At 35.2% G+C, this 17,839-nt stretch overlaps 2 protein-coding genes across 3 annotated transcripts; both read right to left on the reverse strand.

The window, feature by feature from the left end:
• Positions 1 to 74: 74 nt before the first annotated feature.
• si:dkey-88e18.2 (interleukin-12 subunit beta) lies at positions 75 to 13,245 on the reverse strand. 2 transcript variants are annotated; one of them, XM_055039806.1, is made up of 8 exons: positions 11,978 to 13,245; positions 6,133 to 6,223; positions 5,772 to 6,017; positions 5,528 to 5,630; positions 4,275 to 4,459; positions 3,889 to 4,037; positions 3,675 to 3,785; positions 75 to 1,060 (listed from the first exon to the last, which is right to left on the reverse strand). In XM_055039806.1, exons 2-8 carry the CDS (start codon positions 6,221 to 6,223, stop codon positions 929 to 931), a joined length of 1,017 nt encoding a protein of 338 aa, XP_054895781.1. In that variant the 5' UTR covers positions 11,978 to 13,245; the 3' UTR covers positions 75 to 928. The 2 variants fall into 2 exon arrangements, with proteins under 2 accessions (XP_054895781.1, XP_054895780.1); XM_055039805.1 differs by lacking the exon at positions 11,978 to 13,245 and adding an exon at positions 6,523 to 6,566.
• A 113-nt stretch (positions 13,246 to 13,358) lies between these two features.
• LOC129366136 (transcription factor BTF3 homolog 4-like) lies at positions 13,359 to 17,767 on the reverse strand. The gene is made up of 6 exons (XM_055039807.1): positions 17,672 to 17,767; positions 16,120 to 16,188; positions 15,931 to 16,044; positions 14,246 to 14,447; positions 14,104 to 14,160; positions 13,359 to 13,758 (listed from the first exon to the last, which is right to left on the reverse strand). The coding sequence occupies exons 1-6, from the start codon at positions 17,765 to 17,767 to the stop codon at positions 13,712 to 13,714; spliced, it is 585 nt and encodes a 194-aa protein (XP_054895782.1). The 3' UTR covers positions 13,359 to 13,711.
• Between the last annotated feature and the right edge of the window lie 72 nt (positions 17,768 to 17,839).

Here is a 17,839-nt window from a genome sequence, read left to right on the forward strand (position 1 = left end):
ATTATCAAAATAATAGAGGGAAGGAAATCTGAAAGTGGAGAATTTTCATAAAAAATAAATGTTACATAGGGAATCGTATAAAATAAAAGAAAATCTTTGAAAAGCTGCATGAAATAAGAAAGCGTGTGTCCTGTAAAATCTCTCTTTACAGTGTCTTGATGTATTAAAGTTATAGAGGGTCAGTCTCTCAAGATGTTTTGTCTGTTTCATACAGTATTTTCATTTGCAGTTCAAGAACATACAGATTGATGTTTTCAAGCTTTTATTTCTGCTGATTGGGAACAATTTCAATTTACAGCTATAATAAAACAAAACGATTAACATCAGAATATCAAAACTATAGACATCATTTTTTTAAAATGTCATTTTCTGACCTATTATCCATATTAGAGCAAATATTTTATAATTTATTGGATGTCTCAACAGATACATTAGAGGATTTAATGCAATGATTTTACAGCGATGTTGTTGTGTACCACAGCTGTAGATGGAGCCAAGGTGAAAAAAAAAGCCCACAACTGCAATCCTGTGGGTGGAATTTGTTTGTTTGTACAATTCTAGAGTTTCCCAGCTTCATGCAAACCAGAGATGGTCAAAACAATCCCCACTGAGTGCATACTGGTCACTGACCTGGCAGTGGCTTCACACACACTGCTAATGTTTTGTTCCTTTCCTTGTTTTTCTGCTTCAACCTTCTAAATGTCTGACAGACACTCGCCATGCAGTTTTGTATTCTGAAACCAGATAACTCCAACACAGCTCAATGACTTAATTAGTTCTTCACTCATGTGAATGCATCAAATGAAAAACTGTTTTTTGGAGCTTTTTTTCTCTCTAATTAAAAACAGAAATTGATCTGTCAGTGCTTTGTTGTGTGCCAAGATGTTCCCTCTCATTTCAAATGTCTACATTTCTGTCAAAAACAACTTCATTTTAGAAGATGTTGACTTTGTTTAACATGTTTAGTTCTTCTTTTCTCCATTTTCTTCTTGCAGCGTTCCAAACACTGGGGTGACAGCTCAGATGTCTGCTTCTTTTTACATTGGCATGAATTCCTCCCCTGCAATAAAGCAGCAACAGATTAGATATTGAAGTGAAAACTGAAAACTGAAAACTGAAAATGCGTTTGTCCAAATTCATAGAAACTCTAAATTGGAAGACCATGTGATGACAAAGATTGTGAATGACTCATAAATCAAATGGTAAGCATCATTGTTGAACAATAATGCTTGGAGCCAAGCTGGATCATTTTCACAAGATGGGGGATTTCTCATTCTTGTGCTTATTTTTCTTAGAATTTTAGCATGAACTATTATCCAAAAATAATCAGATGAATTTCTTTTGTGATGAGTGTAATGCTTAAAAACATTTCACCACAATATCATGTGAGACTAAAAAAATCCTAGATGTTTACTGCCTATCTCTCTGTTGCAGTTTTAACACAAGTATAAATTTAACTAATAAAAATAAGGTCAAATATTAGACATTTATCTGTAGTTTGCCTTAAAAAAATACAGGGATAACAGAACATGTTTTTAATTTCTTCCCAAAGTCACTTTCTGACTTTATTCCACTAAAATTATAAAGTGACTTAAATGGAGTAAAGTGGCATTGTTATACATGTAAATACCTCTTTATATTTTAGCATTTCATCAGCTCTTTCAAAAGTATTCTTTCCTCTTTAATTTTTTTGGGGGGGATTTTGTTACATTGCAACATTAAATGTAGTTTATATATCAGACCAACACAAAAGACTGAACAATTGTGAAGCGAATGACAGGCAATATGTCGATTACAAAACATTTCTCTTTACAAATACAGCTGATTGGCGAAGGCTTTGGTAGATTTGTTACAGAACACTAGTGGAAAACAACATTGTGAAGATTGAGGAACATAAAGGAGAGAACAAATCAAATAAACACTTAAGAAACTGAAACTCCAGATGAGCAGCAGAGGTCAACGGCTGAGAAAGGAAAATGCAACTATCACTGGTGAAGCCTCTAAGTCTGACCTTCATGGAGGAATTGTATTGTCACAGAAAGCTGCAAGAAGTATAATTTCTATTATCTGTTGTGGAAGAAGATACTCTGATCAGGGTGGACAGAAATTAATCTCTCTGGCCTGTTAGAAAAATGATGTTTGCTACAAAAACACATGAAACTGGTCTCATCATGCCAGCCCCGAAAGCATTGCAGTGGGATTATTGTGATATTTGGATGCATTTTATTGATGGGATCATGGAAAAATGAATCTATTTTTTTGGTTTGATGTAAATGTTTATACTTGTAAAGGGTGCTACTATCTTGCCAGGTTTTCTTTGAAAAATTATTGAAGATCTCAACTTTTATCAGGTTAAATAAAAGTCATTGTTGATGAATATGCCACACTTTTCACATTTGTAAAAGATTTAGTGTTGGTTTATCTCATGACATACATTGGTCATCATGTGACAATATATGAACATGTTAAAGAGATATGAAAAGGTTCACAAGGAACTGTAGTGACTAAATTAGTAGTGCCTATTTTTTGTGGGTTTTGGAAAGTGTGCTTCCTTTTTATATATTGGCAAAAAGCATTTGATTAATTAGCACTTTGAAATTAGTTTCTCGTCCGTACAGCAAAGGCCGAGATTCTCACGCCTTATGAAGACATTTGAATCGACAGCGTTCACCGAGAATCACTTTAAAAGGGAACTTCTCTGTTGAGCTCATACATGCATTACACAGGCAACACGTAAATGAAGGAAGGAAGCAGAAAGCTCTTTTAATACTCATTTGCTTAGCTCTGCATAAAACCACAGAAGTTCACAGAAACACCAACATACGAACAAAAATAACAAACATACATTGTGATGTCAGACATTGAAGCAGACTCCTCCAACTGAGATGTGAGCTGAGAGTTCCCCCTTCGATCTCAGTTAACCCCCGCAATGACGCATCAGACTTGACATTAGCAATAAGTGTTCTGTAAACTTTAAACTTAATAAATACTCATAAATAAATATATATATATATATATATATATTTTTTTACCACAAATAAATATAAAAAATAAGATTAAATATAAAAAAAATATATGAACATTTTGTCTATGGCACATAAAAAAACTGTATGTTTTGAGATTGTAACAGAGTTTGACAGAGTTTGATTTTGGGCCCCTCTTTGGGTCAAGGACAGCACCATAACTAATACATTTTAGTTGATGAAATCCAGTGGAGGCGGCCAAGTTTAACTGGCTCAAACCAAAAGCAATCACAGATAATAGGTTATTATTGGCTAAGACGTGTTTGTGAACAAACCAATGTCAAACATAAGGATAGCATTGAACTCGTAGTGTCAGGTTGTAACAACAATAAATATTGTTTTTTGTATTTTTACAATCTGCAAGTCCCTCTAGATATTAAATTCCAATTTTAAATTATTTTGTCTGTTGTTTTATGCTGAAACTGTCAAATTAAATTTAATAGCACTCTCTTTCTCAGTATAAACGTTTTATGGTCTGTGTTAAAATTCAATCATCGATGGGCTCCAGATGGTTTGTGGATAGGCAGAAGTTTACGTCATCAAAGTCCCTCCTAATAAGTACGAGAAGACACTGCAGACAGGCGGGACACATGAGAGCATACAAAGAGTAGAAGCTGAAAGAAGTGCGATCAGATAACTTCAGTGGGTTACATTTTTCCAGGGAGTCCAATGACTCCAAGATGAGAACACCAGCGGATCTCTGGAGCGGGCCCTGAACATGCTGATCTTCTTCGGTATCAGAGAAGACGAAGAGGTTCCGGTCTGAAGTCAAACAGAAACTACAGTCAGACAACAAAATACCACAGAAAGAACATGAAACAACCCTAAAACCCAAAACTGTGGTTCAGAGTCTGGTCGTTTTTACCTTTCCATTGTCTCTGAGCACGTATTCAATCTCGTGCTCCAGAGTGAAGAAGCTGTGAGGAGTCGACCAGCTGGACGGTGGCTCGATGCTGACATTCAAGTTCGACTGCACCACCTCAACCCTGACAATCTGGGGGCTGTCAGGTACAACTGCAGAGGAGCAAACAAAAGCAAAAGCATAGAAATGGGAAAAACATTTGAAATATTTCTCAGAGAAATATAGAACGATAAGTTTTAATCCAGCACTTGATACTTGATTTCTTGTGCTTTGTCATCTGAAATTAGCTTATTTTCTAATAGCTTTTTTTTTTTTTTCAGATCGTTGTGAAATTGCTGGTAATCTTTCACTGAGTTGTTTCAGTTTTCCCATATTTTCATTCAACTCACCAATGTCTCTAAGATAAAACAGTTTGGTTCTCCTGAGGAGGAAGAAGTCGTTGATGGCCTCGGCGGTGACCTCCAGCCTGGTGCTTTCCTCACCAAATGGTGAGAGGTTGTGGGTCAGCTCAAAGTGGAATCCCTGGCTGTTGGGCTGGCCGCTCACCCAGTTACATGATGGCAGACCTTTAGTGCTATAGGGGCAAACAGCACCACAGACGTCAGATATCAATACCACTTCATTAGATCAATAAATGATGCTCAACAGCTAAAGAGCCCTTCAAAGTTGCAGGACAAAGATGTGCATAAAAGTCTGAAAATAAATTATGGAGGCTTGATGTCCACAAAAGTCTTCTGTATGCAATAGTTCTCTGACAGTCAGTTTTAAAGATTTTTCATGTCCCTTCTTCAGTGTCTATGGTCAAAGGAAAGACATGGTTATTTGTCCAAACTAGTTAGTCACACTTTAAGCTATTCTTAATATTTTTTTTCTAATCTTCTTGGAGATATGGGCAAGGTCAGGCCTGTCACTATTTTCTTCAATTCATAAAGCTCCTTCTACATTTGTCTGTCTGAAGTGGCATGTTTCTCTTGCCACTTGCCAGTGTATGTTTCCCATTTCAAAATTGGCTTAACAAAAAAAATCCTTTGTACCATGTTTTATTTATGTCATGGATTACTAATTAAACGCTCTTCGACATTCCGATCAACCTAAAAAGTAAAATATAAATGATACATTTGAATTATTTTAAGCTATTTGATAACTGCAGATGGAGTAAAAGTTTAGGATAAGTAGTTATTTTCTTATATCTCGATCTCCATTAATTCATCCCCTTTTTCTGACTTATGAAGATCAACATGCATATGCTTTACTTAAATGGCATGTCCTCTTGTTTTTAATATTAAGAGAAGATAAAAGAAATGAGCCGGTGTGCCATTCGATGTTTTTTATGACCAGGACATCATAAAGTCATAGATTACTTCAGTGGTTTGACTCACAGGCTCCTACACATCCTGACAGCTCAGAAAAGCCATTTTATTCATTTTTACCTGTTTTATAGAATTTTTTATTGTGTCAGTCATGGTGGCACCTTCCACTCTATGTGGTACGATTGGAGGTTATATTTAATTTTTTTTAGAGGAAGATTATGTCATAACGTGATAAATGTCTTTTTACACATCTTTACCAGAATTGACAGTAATTATACAATGGCCTTTTTTAAGGCACTAAATGTGGTCTCCTTAATTGAATTAATTTTTACCAGTCAGGGCCAATTCCAAGGCGCACAGCTCCGTAGCTGTCTTCAGTCCATTTGCAGCTGAATCTACAACCATAGGACTTTGCACGGCATGTGAACAAAGAATCTGCAATAATAAACAGCGAGAGTGAATGGAAGTGCGACTAAAAACAGAACACCAGAGATTGTCACACGCATCAGCTTTCTGTGACTAACTCAGCCAGTTTCAGTTGAACGAACGGCAGATGGATAAAGAGATGAGACTCACCTGTATCCTCTTCTTCGTCAGTCTCCTGCAGCAGATAGATCGACGACAATTTCGTTTCACCTCTCCAGCAGCTGTATTCCCCCAGCAGGGGTGTATCCACATCCCTTACGATTAGATTATGGCCACTCTTGCTCATGTAGTCTTCAAAATCGGGGTCTTCGTTGTTGAGCTTCCATGTCACAGGTCCAGCGGTGGTCGCAAGGCAGGTCAGGCTGACAGAATCTTCGCCTCGTTTTGCCACCACAACTACACAGATTCAGAGAGATGAACAAAGAGATGCACTAATTTTAGACAAAATGAATCACTTTCACATGAGGCACAAATGAGAATTGAAAAATGTGTGTGTGCTGAAAGAACCTACAGTTTTCTGGAAAGTGGTCGAGGTTAGCCTGTTGAGCAGCTGCTGTTGCGCTGATGAGCAGAAAGGCAGTGATCCACAACAATAAGGTCATCTAGATTGTTTGACAGTGAGAGAGTCAAAGGGGAAGTTCAAGAGAAAAATTTTATTTCATCTTCCTCTTGGCTTGTTATAGATTTTATAACTGCAGTCATAAATTAAACATTTACAATCTTTGTGTCTTTGTCAAACAAAGATTTAGGCAGGTCAGTGACTTGTAATTACAAAGTTTTTTTTTTTTATAATGATGCCAACAAAAGTCAAATATTTATTTTGATAGTTGAAACATTCTAAAGTTAAAATTAGCTCAGACAAGAAAGTAATTATTTTTCTTTTATTCTAGTTATTTCTTACCATTAGATGGATTTACTCTGAAGTCAGGCGGAAAGGACAAGTGAACCTGGTGATGTATGCTCTAACTACTCACAGTGTATGATTTTTATAGTGTGGTGTGAAGCAGACATCATCAGATCACTCCACACCTCTTTTTAACACCTTTTTTTTTGAGGTCCCATAGAAACTGACCTGCAGTGAGCTAATAAAAGCCCGCAGATAGTTCATTTCCTCAGTTCTGCTTTGCATTTCAGACGTTGCAAAAAGATATTATCTGAGTTTCGACTAGGGTTAAAAAAAAGAAAAAAAAAAAGAAAGAAAGATGCGGATAAGGACTGTGGGTGTCTGAATGAGGCGGGGGTTTTGCCACTGACCATTAAGGTGAAAAACTTAACTTTTCACATGCACTGTAATTTGAATATTAAGTCCACACTCAGAAAAAGACCTAATTCTACATCAAGAAGAAAGCGTTTTTTTTTTATGGCATATTATGTAATTTTCTCTTTGCCAGTCATAAATTTTATAGCTATGGTCATAAATTAAGCATTTCTCATCTATGTGTCTTTGTTAAAATAAATGATCCTTTTCATAACATCTTCAAAGAACAAATATTTTAGCATTACAGTGTAGTAAGAAAGAATACACTTCCTCACAGATTTAGTTTATTTTCACAGATAAAGCCACTGTTTTGTTTTTTGCCTTGTAAAATTAATGAATCACTTAAATAAAATATGTCTGACAAAGTGAAGAAAGATAAAAAAAAAACACAGCATGTCCAAAACAGATCCAAGAACATGAGAAACAAAGTCAATGAGATCTGTCATTGTTGAAAGACTTACAACGCTATTAAAAGGCTTTGAGGCTCCAGCAAAGAGCAGCGAGAGCCGATAACCACAAACTGTATTTTATGTTTTCTTCTACATATTATGATGTTTCTAAGTTATTTAAGTGCCCAAAGGTCTTATAGTGTGGTGTGAAGCAACTGTGGTTGCATGGAAACGTGGGGAAACTTCGATAGGAAAGAGTGGCTAACCAAAATGAACCCAACTGGATCTTTTGGAAGGTGTGGATCCAATTACACATGACACAGCGCTAGCACAGCCCTTTTAAAGATCATCTATTGACAGTCAATCATGACATCTGCTTCAGAGTTGGGACATCTTGCTGTAAATGAAATGATCATGAATTCTACTAATTAAATCCCACAGGAGAATCATGGGCAGTTCTAGCTGGTGTAACATAATTAATGTTGTATAGAATTTCACTTGTCATTACTTCCAAGTTGGGATCAGGTGCCTTTGTAAAACTGGTCCTGGCCCCTGTTGTAGCCCCATGTACTGAAGTGACAGTACAGGGGTTTGTCTCTTTTAGATTCAGTTGCACTGAGGTAGAATCACAGCTTTCTGGAACCTGCAACTCTAAACCAACATTTTGGGCTCTCTTAATAAATTAAACAATAAAATATTGTCCTATTTTGTTGTTTCATACTTTTGAACAAAAGCCCCTCCTGCTCTCGACCTATCCCCCACTTAACCGATATGGCTAAAAAAAAAATAGGGTTACCTAATCCGCCAACATGGTTGAATTGAAACAATCCTACAAGGAAGAACGGGCCAAAATGCTTCAGCAAATATATACAGTATTTGTTGTAAGATATTCCAAAGTTCCAGTCAATTTAGTTTTAGGAGATAATTATGTTTTTACATGGAGTAAGGATAGTGTGGACATTATTTTCCAAAATAAATTCTTATTTAAAAACTTAATTTTACATTTACATGGGTTATCTTTGACCGATGTCAAAATTTGTTTCATCTAAATCAGATAAGTGTAAGAAAATGGGCAAAAAGGCCATAAATTTGTAAGATGGCAATTTTAAATAGAGTAATAAAGTTTTTTTTATTGTAAAGAAAAACTTTATGAGGTAAATTAGCCAAAACATATAAAATACCTATATCTAAAACTATCTTATTTTCAGATTTTGAAAAAAAAAAATTATCTCCTCCAATGGCATTCCCCCGACATACAATGTAAATACAATCCAAAAAAGTTTGGGCAGGGAAAAAAATGGGACTGGCACCAGGACTTCCCCATCACAGACGGGGCAACCCTCCTCTGCTTGGCAAAATGTCAGCGTCAACTAAGTGGAAACAGAAACAGAGCCTTGGGTGTTTATCCTCCCTCTTTTCATATCGTTTCTGTCGTGTGTGTGTGATGTAGTTGAAGGAGTACCAGTTACATTAGGTGTTATAATCGTTTTCGTTCCCCCCCTTCCTCTTTCTTGAGTAAATTTGCTGTCTTCACCACAACATGCATGATGCAAATATGTTGCTGAACCAGCGTTTGAAGTCTCTTCGGTCAGTAAACTAAAAAATAGCTGGGGGTAGTGTTTCACTTCCCTAAAAGCCTGAAAAGCTTGTGTCATCCTGTGCTGGGGAAAATGCAAATATAAGAGTGCAAAAAAGAGTCATTCATTTTGAAAATTAGTGAACAAAATTAGTTGGAAAGCAAAATTAAAAAAGTGTGCTCTAGAAATGATACAATGTATAACCTTTACCAAAACATTCATATTACTTACTGAAGAAATGGAAATTCCCTGCTTATATTCACACATATGAAATAAATTCAACAGTTCTAATTACTTCACTGGAAATGATTTTCGGCATGACTTTCATTAGCTTTCAGTTTCAGTAAGTTCTGGGTTTTACTCACCCTAATAAGCCAATGGAGTCACAGAACACAGGAGTGCTACTGAATATAAGCACCGGAACCAAATATTCGAATAAAAAAATAAAAATAAAATATGTGTATAGTTTGTTCTAACTATTACCATCACATTTGGTAGAGACACAAGTAACACAGATGACTGTGTCAGTGATGTCAGTACCCCAGAATGTCTAAATACAACTTTCCTTTACCACCATTTTACCAGCAAACATTCCTCCCAGAGTTGTTCAGAAAAGTCATATGTTGTTGCCAGGGCCTGATCTTGTTACAATAAAGTAAAAGCTCAAACTTTCTATCCGAAAGCAGACTGTCCACTCTTATAAACTGCATGGACAGTCCATCCATCTCACAACATAAAGCAACAAGGATTCTGAGAAACCACTTCATGAATCACTGTGTGAATGGCTGAGTGAGGAGTCACATTCTCAAAAACTCAACTTTTCTCTTGTACCTATAAAAGTATTTATGTTAATCAAACATTTTTGACATTTTGCCTACTATTGTATTGTTCTGGCATTTTATGTGATAGACCAGGGGAATATCACATAACTTGAAATTGACAATTACACAAAAGTTTTTTGCCAGCTTCGCAAACTTTAAGTCTTGCCTTTTCCTGGAATACAACTGAGTCATAAATATTATTTAAACTAAAGCAGTAATGCTCTGTGGGCTCAAATGCAGTTTATTTCAGGACTGCCTTTGATTTCACTTGATCCATTTGTTTGGTACTTTCCTAATATAAAATTCATTTCCAATGAGGCTGGTCTACGCACTAAGATGTGTATTATTTTATTATTATTATTACCGTTTTATAATTTTTTTCAGAAATGAAGTTCTCAAGCACTAGGTTCTTAATTCTTCCTTTAGAAGGCTTTATAAAAACAAAATAAAACTACTTCACAGTGCTACTGGCAGTCAGTACTCACCATGTTCCTGTATGTACACAAATAAATTCGCTTAGCACCACCTGACACCAAAGCACATTATATCTATTTTCATAAACTAAAATCAGTCAACACGGAATTCGGGTCAAAATATTTTCCAGTTTTCTGTAGCAACATCAGTAAAATTTAATGTTAATAATGAAAATAACTTATTCCATAATCATAATTTCTTACTGTATTTACAGTTAAACCCCAAACTATTAATACTCTTTACTGTTTTAAATGTAAATTTGTTTCTTATCCTACTAGGAATTTTGTTTCTGGTCAGAAATGAGGCAGACATCAATCAGAAACTAAAAACAAAGGAGAATCGTTTTTTACAGTGAAACAACACGTTAAAATGATGTGTAGGTTTCTCAATAATTAGTATTCTAACCTTTATTGGTATTACCTTTGCTGGTATTTTTGAGGCTTTATTTTTAGTGATAGACCAAGTGTTTCAGGGTTGGAGGCATCTTTAGCATCACCTTAATCTTTTATCTCCCTTTACAGATTCTCCACCAGATTCAAGTGGAAATTCTGGGACACTCCAAAGTGCTATTTGTTCAAGTCAGATGAAACGTGTCATCAAAACTGTATTCTGCATGAACAATGCAACACGACACTAAATAAAACTTCTGTCCTGGTACTTGTGCCACAGATTTTCACTTTATCAAAAATCATTCTGTCAAATTACCTCGTCTGCGTCTGTATCTGATCATTTGGTTTAAATTTGGGTGATTGTTGACTAAATATGAAATCTAAATGTTGACTTGAATTACTATCAGTCAACTAACATTACTGACCAAAGCTCTGTTTGAAATGGTTTATTCATGTTCCTGCGGGTCTCTGAGCTAAGTAGCCACACCTTAATAAATATTATACCTGTCAGTGGTGTCCCCCAAGGCTGTGTCTTCAGCCCACTACAGTACACAAAAAACTCCAACAACTTTCCCTGAATCCACAGCACAAACACTAAAATAAACCATTATTCAACTATTACGGATCTTATCTCAAACACTAAAGAAGAAGCTTATAAGTAGAACATGTCATTCAACAAAATGAAAAAAATGACTAAATAGTAACAAACCAACAAACAAAAAAAAACACCAAATAATTGTCCCTGTGCCCTGAACTTCAAGTGAGAGAAGGAAGAATGTATCACAAGTCTCAAATTTCTGGAAATATACAGTACATTTCAGAAAATCTGAGATGGAGTGTAAACACCAAACACCTCATCAGAAAGGCCCAAATGCAATAAACAAAAAGATTTTAAAAATCAACAAAAAAAAAAAACCCTTCTGTTGTGCCACAGAGATCACACTGAACAATTCTCAAAATTGTCAAAACTGCACAAAAAAATTGTTATTCAGTAATGCCAACGAAGTATCTGTCCATCCATCTCACATCTTTGCTGACCATGAGGAGATGCTGCATGTAGCTTTCTGTAAATTGGTAAATAAAAATCAAAGCAAATTTACTAATTTGAGGATCTCTCCACTGGAGCCAAACTTACTTATGATTTTTACTGAATGTTTGAATGACTGATCCCACTTTATATTCACAAAGAATCAGCTCAACTTTCAGTTTCCTCATCGTCACTCCAGTTTCCTCATCGTCACTCCACGGTCGATCAATGTCTCACAGATTTTGTTTGACAAAGCTGGTGTTTGAAAGTGCCGGTGCAACATTCATCAAGAACTTCCAAGGGTTTAACACTTGACTCTTGGACAGTGTGAAAACGCCCAGGACTGATCCTCCAGTTATGACAAAATAAAACTTTGGCTTAATTAAGACTGAAGATGAAGAGCTTCTGGGAGGTTGTTTACCTCTCTGTACTTGGTTTGAACCGTCCAAGGCCATGCAGATGCTGAGCTGTGAAAAAAAAAACAACTGTACCTTCATTGTTAAGCTGATGGGAAGTCATGAGTTTACAGAACTGGTGAATGTTAAAGCAATACATTTGTCTTTTTTCTTAAATTCCCTGTACTAGCCAGGGGAGTCATTTCTCATTTTCTTTGCTTAATTTCTTAAATGATCAAAATGCACTTTGAGCTGTTGATTATTCAGTATTTCACTTTAAAATAAGTTTATTAATCTCCATAACAAACAAACCATAAGTCCCGGTAACCTTTTGGAATAACTATAAATCGCTTACATTGAGAAGGAATATTCAACCAAATCCCACTGTTGTTTCAAAGAGAAAATTAAAGCCTAAGAGAATGTTTTTCATTTAAGAGAATGAATACAATAAATGTTTTCACAAAATGGAAAGTGGGATTTTAAATGATTCCCAGTCCATTCTGTCCCTTTCTGACACATCCTAAACTCCAAGTGGCTCCAAGAAATTGTTGAGGGGGACAAAGGAGCCTTCCAGAAACAGGAAATACCATGCCTGTCTCAACCAATCTGAGTTTTGTCTGACCAGAAACAATAAAAACATGTTTATTTTTTTACAATAGGAAATAACCTTGTGTTTCATTAAATCTCATGATTTACAGTTTAGGGGCATCCCAGTCAATCTCTTCCCTTATTATCCAAAATGAGACCTTGTTTAAAATGTATGCATTATATTTACAGGTATGTTTTTATGTTGATCCAGGCACTCCAAAAGATTGATTTTTAATTACATTTCTTTAGTTTCCCTCCTCTATAGCTACATTCTAATATCTATGCAGACAGATATATAAAGTGTTTGATCTGAATTTTCCAAATAATAAAAACATGAAAACTTTATTGGTTGTTAAATGTTACTTCAAAAAAGTTCATGGCTAACATATTGAAGGACAAGTTCCAACATTAAATTCAGTCTGCTCAAATACTGTTTCAATGTATTGTGTATACCAGCTTTCCATCTTTAGAAAGTTGTTTTATAGGTCAGAGGTCACATACATAATTTCCCAAAGCTGCTTTCAAATGTAAGGATTTCCAAGCTATACTACACTTGGTTTAATTATCAATTATTAATCTAAAAAAACAAACATTGAAAACAACTTCAGTGTCAATGTTTTTAGTTAAGATTTGTAGTAATATATGTATAACAATTTGGGTTTTTTGTATGCCATATATTTTATGTGGTGTTACAACAGTGGTGTTTGTTTTTCTTTGTGTTTGGGAACATAATTGCCTTGCAACTCATCTTTGTCAGTGCTCCTTGATAGAAGAGAGATTTTTTAATACTTCTACTGTTTTAAGAACTTAACATTTGAATATGATGAACAGCTCCAATGATTTTAATTTGTGAAAAAACAAAACAAAGCAAAACTGTTCTGCTCCATATATAAAAGAAGTTAAAATGTTAGATTTATCACACAATTAATTCCACCAATACATTTTTGATGCATGGGTACTGCAATGTGAAGAAGGCAGCATGAGAAAGAGAAGCTTGTGCAGGTTCTGCTAAATTCTGTTTGCTTTAACTGTATAATAACATTTTTCGTAAAAAGTCAATTTTCTTGTTCCAACCCAATTGTTGAATTTAAAAGCAGATTATGTTTGTAGCCACAAATACATGACTTAAATACGGTGGTGACTCAAGAAACACTCGGATGTCGTTATGTTGGTTAATTTGCTTCGTTCTTTGAAGCTTCATCAAAGTTTTCCACAAGATCTGAAAATGCAAAAAGAAAAAGGAAGTAAGAATAAACAGCAAATGAAACAAAGTGTTACTGCGTATTATATTTAGAACTATATAAACAGATTAGAAAGAAATAAGAATAAATTTGGACAAATACAATATAGGTATAAGTGAATTCTTTCAGTTTATGTTAGCGATAAAGCTTTCTCTTGGACTTCTGCAAACGATGGTAAAATTATTTAAAGCATATATTTGAACTAGTAGACTCACTCATCTTATTATTAAAAATCTAGCTATTTCTAAGAGCCTTTAGTGTGCAACAATTCAGCAAGATACACTGTATTTATAAATAAATGAGATGCAAATGTTCTTGCTTACCAGGAACTTCGTCATCTTCCTCTTCAGCAGCATCTATGGGAGCTTTGTTGTCTCCAGCTATGATGAAAATTAGGGAATTTTATTATTAGACACCATACAACAATAGTCGTGGAGAAAACCAGGAATAGTTTATGGTGCATACCAGGTTTGGGCAGGGTTTCTGCTAGTCTCCTGAGGCTGGTAAGACTATCTGCTCCCATCTGGTTGAGGATTCCGGGAAGCATCTCTGTTAGCTGTTTATTCTCAGCATGCCCTGTGATCGTAAACGTGTTGGCAGCCAAGGAGGCCTGAACCTTTGGGTTATTGAAGTGGATCACCGTCCCCTGGTTTGTGAACATATTCACCTACAGTGAAAACAAAAAGGATTAAAGATATATGAATAGAAGTGTGGCAGGTTTGCTGTTAAAAGAACAGCAGCTTTCCATCCTGAGTCTTTTCGAGTGGAAATAAATAAGTTCATTTCTACTTATTTGAAAAGTCAACAGTTTGGTCTAAAAAAGTAAACAGCTAAGTAACCAGTACAATATTACTGGACCCAAAAGGGGCCATTAGAACAGAGCACAGTTAAGATAACTTTAATCTGCCATCATGTTCCAATGTATTGCAAAATCATTTATACTCTTTGAACAAGATTTACATTTTCTCATGTTACCACCACAAATTTCAATGTCTTTTATTGGAAATGTATCCAATGGATCAATATAAAGTAGTGAATGATTGCGAAGTGGAAGGAACTCATCAATGTTTTTTTTAAATACAGATGCATATCTGAAAAGTCTGGAATAAATGTATTCATCTCCCTGCCTCAATATTTTGTAGATGCATCTTTTGGTGAAATTATTGCTGCAAGGCTGACATTTTTGCACATTCTTCTTTGCCAAATAGATCAAGGAAAGTTTGATTAAATAGAGATTGTCTGACAACAAAAATAGATTTACATTTGTACTTTGACTTTAAATACATTGAGAAGGGAACATGGACAATTCTGACTTGATTAAATAGCAAAACTAGACAAAAAAAAAAGCAGAGCCGAGAAGTCAAAATGGAAAATGAATTGTACAAGGGCTGCATCACACAAAGCCTGTATAAAAACAAGTAACAAATTCTGAAACAGGACCATGAAACATTTTAAGTTTCCAACTGTTGGCAGAAGTTAAAACAGTCAATCATACGCTCCATGTCAGCCAGCAGTGCATTCACTGAGCAATATGAAAACTACTTTCTTACTAAATGGCTAATCATAAAGTTCATTGCAACTTTTACAGCAAAGGATATGTGGCCACCGAATGTCAAAAATCAGGACTTTCACTAGGTACCGGCAGTCAATTTTTTTCTTTTCATTTTTTGTATTCTGAATGCATTTTTCTACTTAGTGTATCACCAGAAAAGAGCAGAAAAAAAAATCAGCCCATTATGTCCAACGGTTTTTGATATTTTGGGAGGTAGGTGTAACTTGCCACAAACCCGCCTTTGAGTAGAAAAAGATGGGATTTTTGAAAGCAGATTACTTAAAAAAATAAATCAATTTGAAACTTATTTGTAATGATATTCTTTAAATATATCATATCATATTGAAAACATGAATATGCACCGTATAAATAGCTTACTTTTAAGATGAAAATTCTTTAAAAAATGCGTTCTCTCTTATTCCTGAGTGGAAAGAGCATTGCTGCTGGTACCTACTTTTACACTCTGGAAAACTCTTTGGGCAAAGCATCTCATCTCCTGGGATTTCAGTTCAGTTTTAGTTGCAATTTAAAGACATTAAGACAATTTTTACTTGTAAATAAAGTCAGTTGTGTGTTACTTTTCAAACATTTATCGTACCTCTTCAATACCAGAGATGTTGTTGACTCCTAGTTTCTTCAGTGAAAACTGCAGCTTCTTATCATCTGCTGTAGCCGTCCTGTGCACCACCTTCTTCTTTCTTCGGGCTGACCCCTACAAAGCAGTGAAATTAGCTTTAGCAAAGGATTCAGATTCTAACTATTACTTGGCAGCACTTAGGCAACTTACTTTACCACCTATGCGGACCTGCTCCTGCAGCTTGGCAAGCTTCTCTTGATTCATTATCGACTCCTTCATCTTACATGTAAGAGAACAGGCTCAGATTTAAACAACAATTCTACTGGAGTTATTAGCACAACTCTAATGAAATGTCAAGTAAAAAGCTGGAGTAAAAGGAATCACTAACACCTTCCTAACACCAGTTATATGAGACAGAAAGTAACACAACTCTGCTACGCTTATCTTTTGCTGTAGTCGAGACAAAATGGCTGTTCGGAAATATTTCCAAACATCCACAAAACATGGACAGCAATTACATGAAAGCTGATAAACTTCAATAATTTGTATTTTTATTTCATTTTATTTAATTTATTTTATATTTAGGTCTTATCTAACAATGTAATTTTATATTTGTGTTGTAAATTTTATACCACAAATGATTTTATTTATATTTTCTTTTATAGGATAATAAATTTTTCCTTGGGGAACAACAAAGATTATTCTGATTCTGAAGAGACATTGCTATTAAGTAATCAAATGTTGTTTCATTGGCCTGTACCTTAGTTTTGGCTAATTACCCAGACAATACCAGCTTGTTATACATGGATGACTCTAAAAAAGTGTAGATAATGGAAAAAATGTCAAATATTATGCATAATAAGCAAGGGAAATTTCTCACTAAACTTTCTAGGTTTTTATTTTATTCTTGCTTACATATGTGCATCAAAAGAGCAAAGTAAATTATTAATTCATTTGTAAATACTATGACACAGTCATAGCATAGGAATCTCATTCCAATCTTAGTTTAGGTGAAGTTAAAATATTTTTGCTCACAATTTGAATATTAGCTAATTTATTTCTCAGAATCAGAATTGCTTCTGGTTCTATTCTAATCGTTTAATTTTAAATGACATATATTATGGAGGGGAAAAAATGGTACATTTCCAACTTTCACTATCAACAGAAATTGCCCCTAACGTGTTATTTATTACATGTGTGATCTAGCAGTTCGAAAGAAGTGGTAGACATGTAATCAAACTGAAAGTATTAGAAATAAATCCCCCTCAAATCTCCCTTCAATTTTTGCTCTTTCACGCAGAAAACCAAGAATGCAGAGCTGTCATACGGCCCCGAAAATAGCGTCACACTTCAGAGCCTGTCTGCAAGTAATGCAGGAGGTGGGCAACTACAGCTCTAGCATGGGACACGCTAACCACAAATGTACTGGGTTACAACTTTTTTCACATTAGGCCAATGAAACAACATTTGACTTAGGGTGATGCCGTATAACCAGTCCTTCTGGTTTCAATTTATTTTATTAACATACCTCGTCGTAAATTTTGTGTGCAGTCTAAATTACTTCAACGGAACTGGTTAGTTAGCAAAACCAGCTAAACAGCTAGCTAGGGCCTCCTCAAACAGATGTTCCTACAGTAGAAAGGAGTGTGTTTTTCCCGCATTAGGTTTCTCAAGCTGAGGCAGAATTAGTTTTTAAAAGCTACACTTACATTAAAATTATATGTCATGATTTAAAAAAACAGAATAACAGCGAGGAACATACCTGGAAGTGTGTAAACACGCGGCTCACGCAATAAGCGATGGAGGCAGAAAGGAGGGAGCCCAGGAAGTGACGTAAATTAAAGAATAAAAAGAACATGAAAAAATATTAAGGACAGAGAAAAACTAATATTTTATTTATCCGAAAAAATATTCAAGCATCTTATAGACA

Source organism: Poeciliopsis prolifica, unplaced genomic scaffold (genome assembly GCF_027474105.1).
Source record: "Poeciliopsis prolifica strain line A6 unplaced genomic scaffold, Auburn_PproV2 SCAFFOLD014, whole genome shotgun sequence".
Classification (NCBI taxonomy): Eukaryota; Metazoa; Chordata; class Actinopteri; order Cyprinodontiformes; family Poeciliidae; genus Poeciliopsis; species Poeciliopsis prolifica.

Coding starts and splice junctions, on each gene's coding strand:
- si:dkey-88e18.2 (XM_055039805.1), bottom strand. Junction 5,631..5,771: donor TGACGAAGAAGAGGATACAG/GTGAGTCTCATC, acceptor TTATTATTGCAG/ATTCTTTGTTCACATGCCGT. Junction 4,460..5,527: donor CTTGGAATTGGCCCTGACTG/GTAAAAATTAAT, acceptor TTGCCCCTATAG/CACTAAAGGTCTGCCATCAT.
- LOC129366136 (XM_055039807.1), bottom strand. CDS start 17,767: ATGTTCTTTTTATTCTTTAATTTACGTCACTTCCTGGGCTCCCTCCTT. Junction 14,448..15,930: donor ACATCTCTGGTATTGAAGAG/GTACGATAAATG, acceptor TTTTCACTGTAG/GTGAATATGTTCACAAACCA. Junction 13,759..14,103: donor GGAAGATGACGAAGTTCCTG/GTAAGCAAGAAC, acceptor TTGCATTTTCAG/ATCTTGTGGAAAACTTTGAT.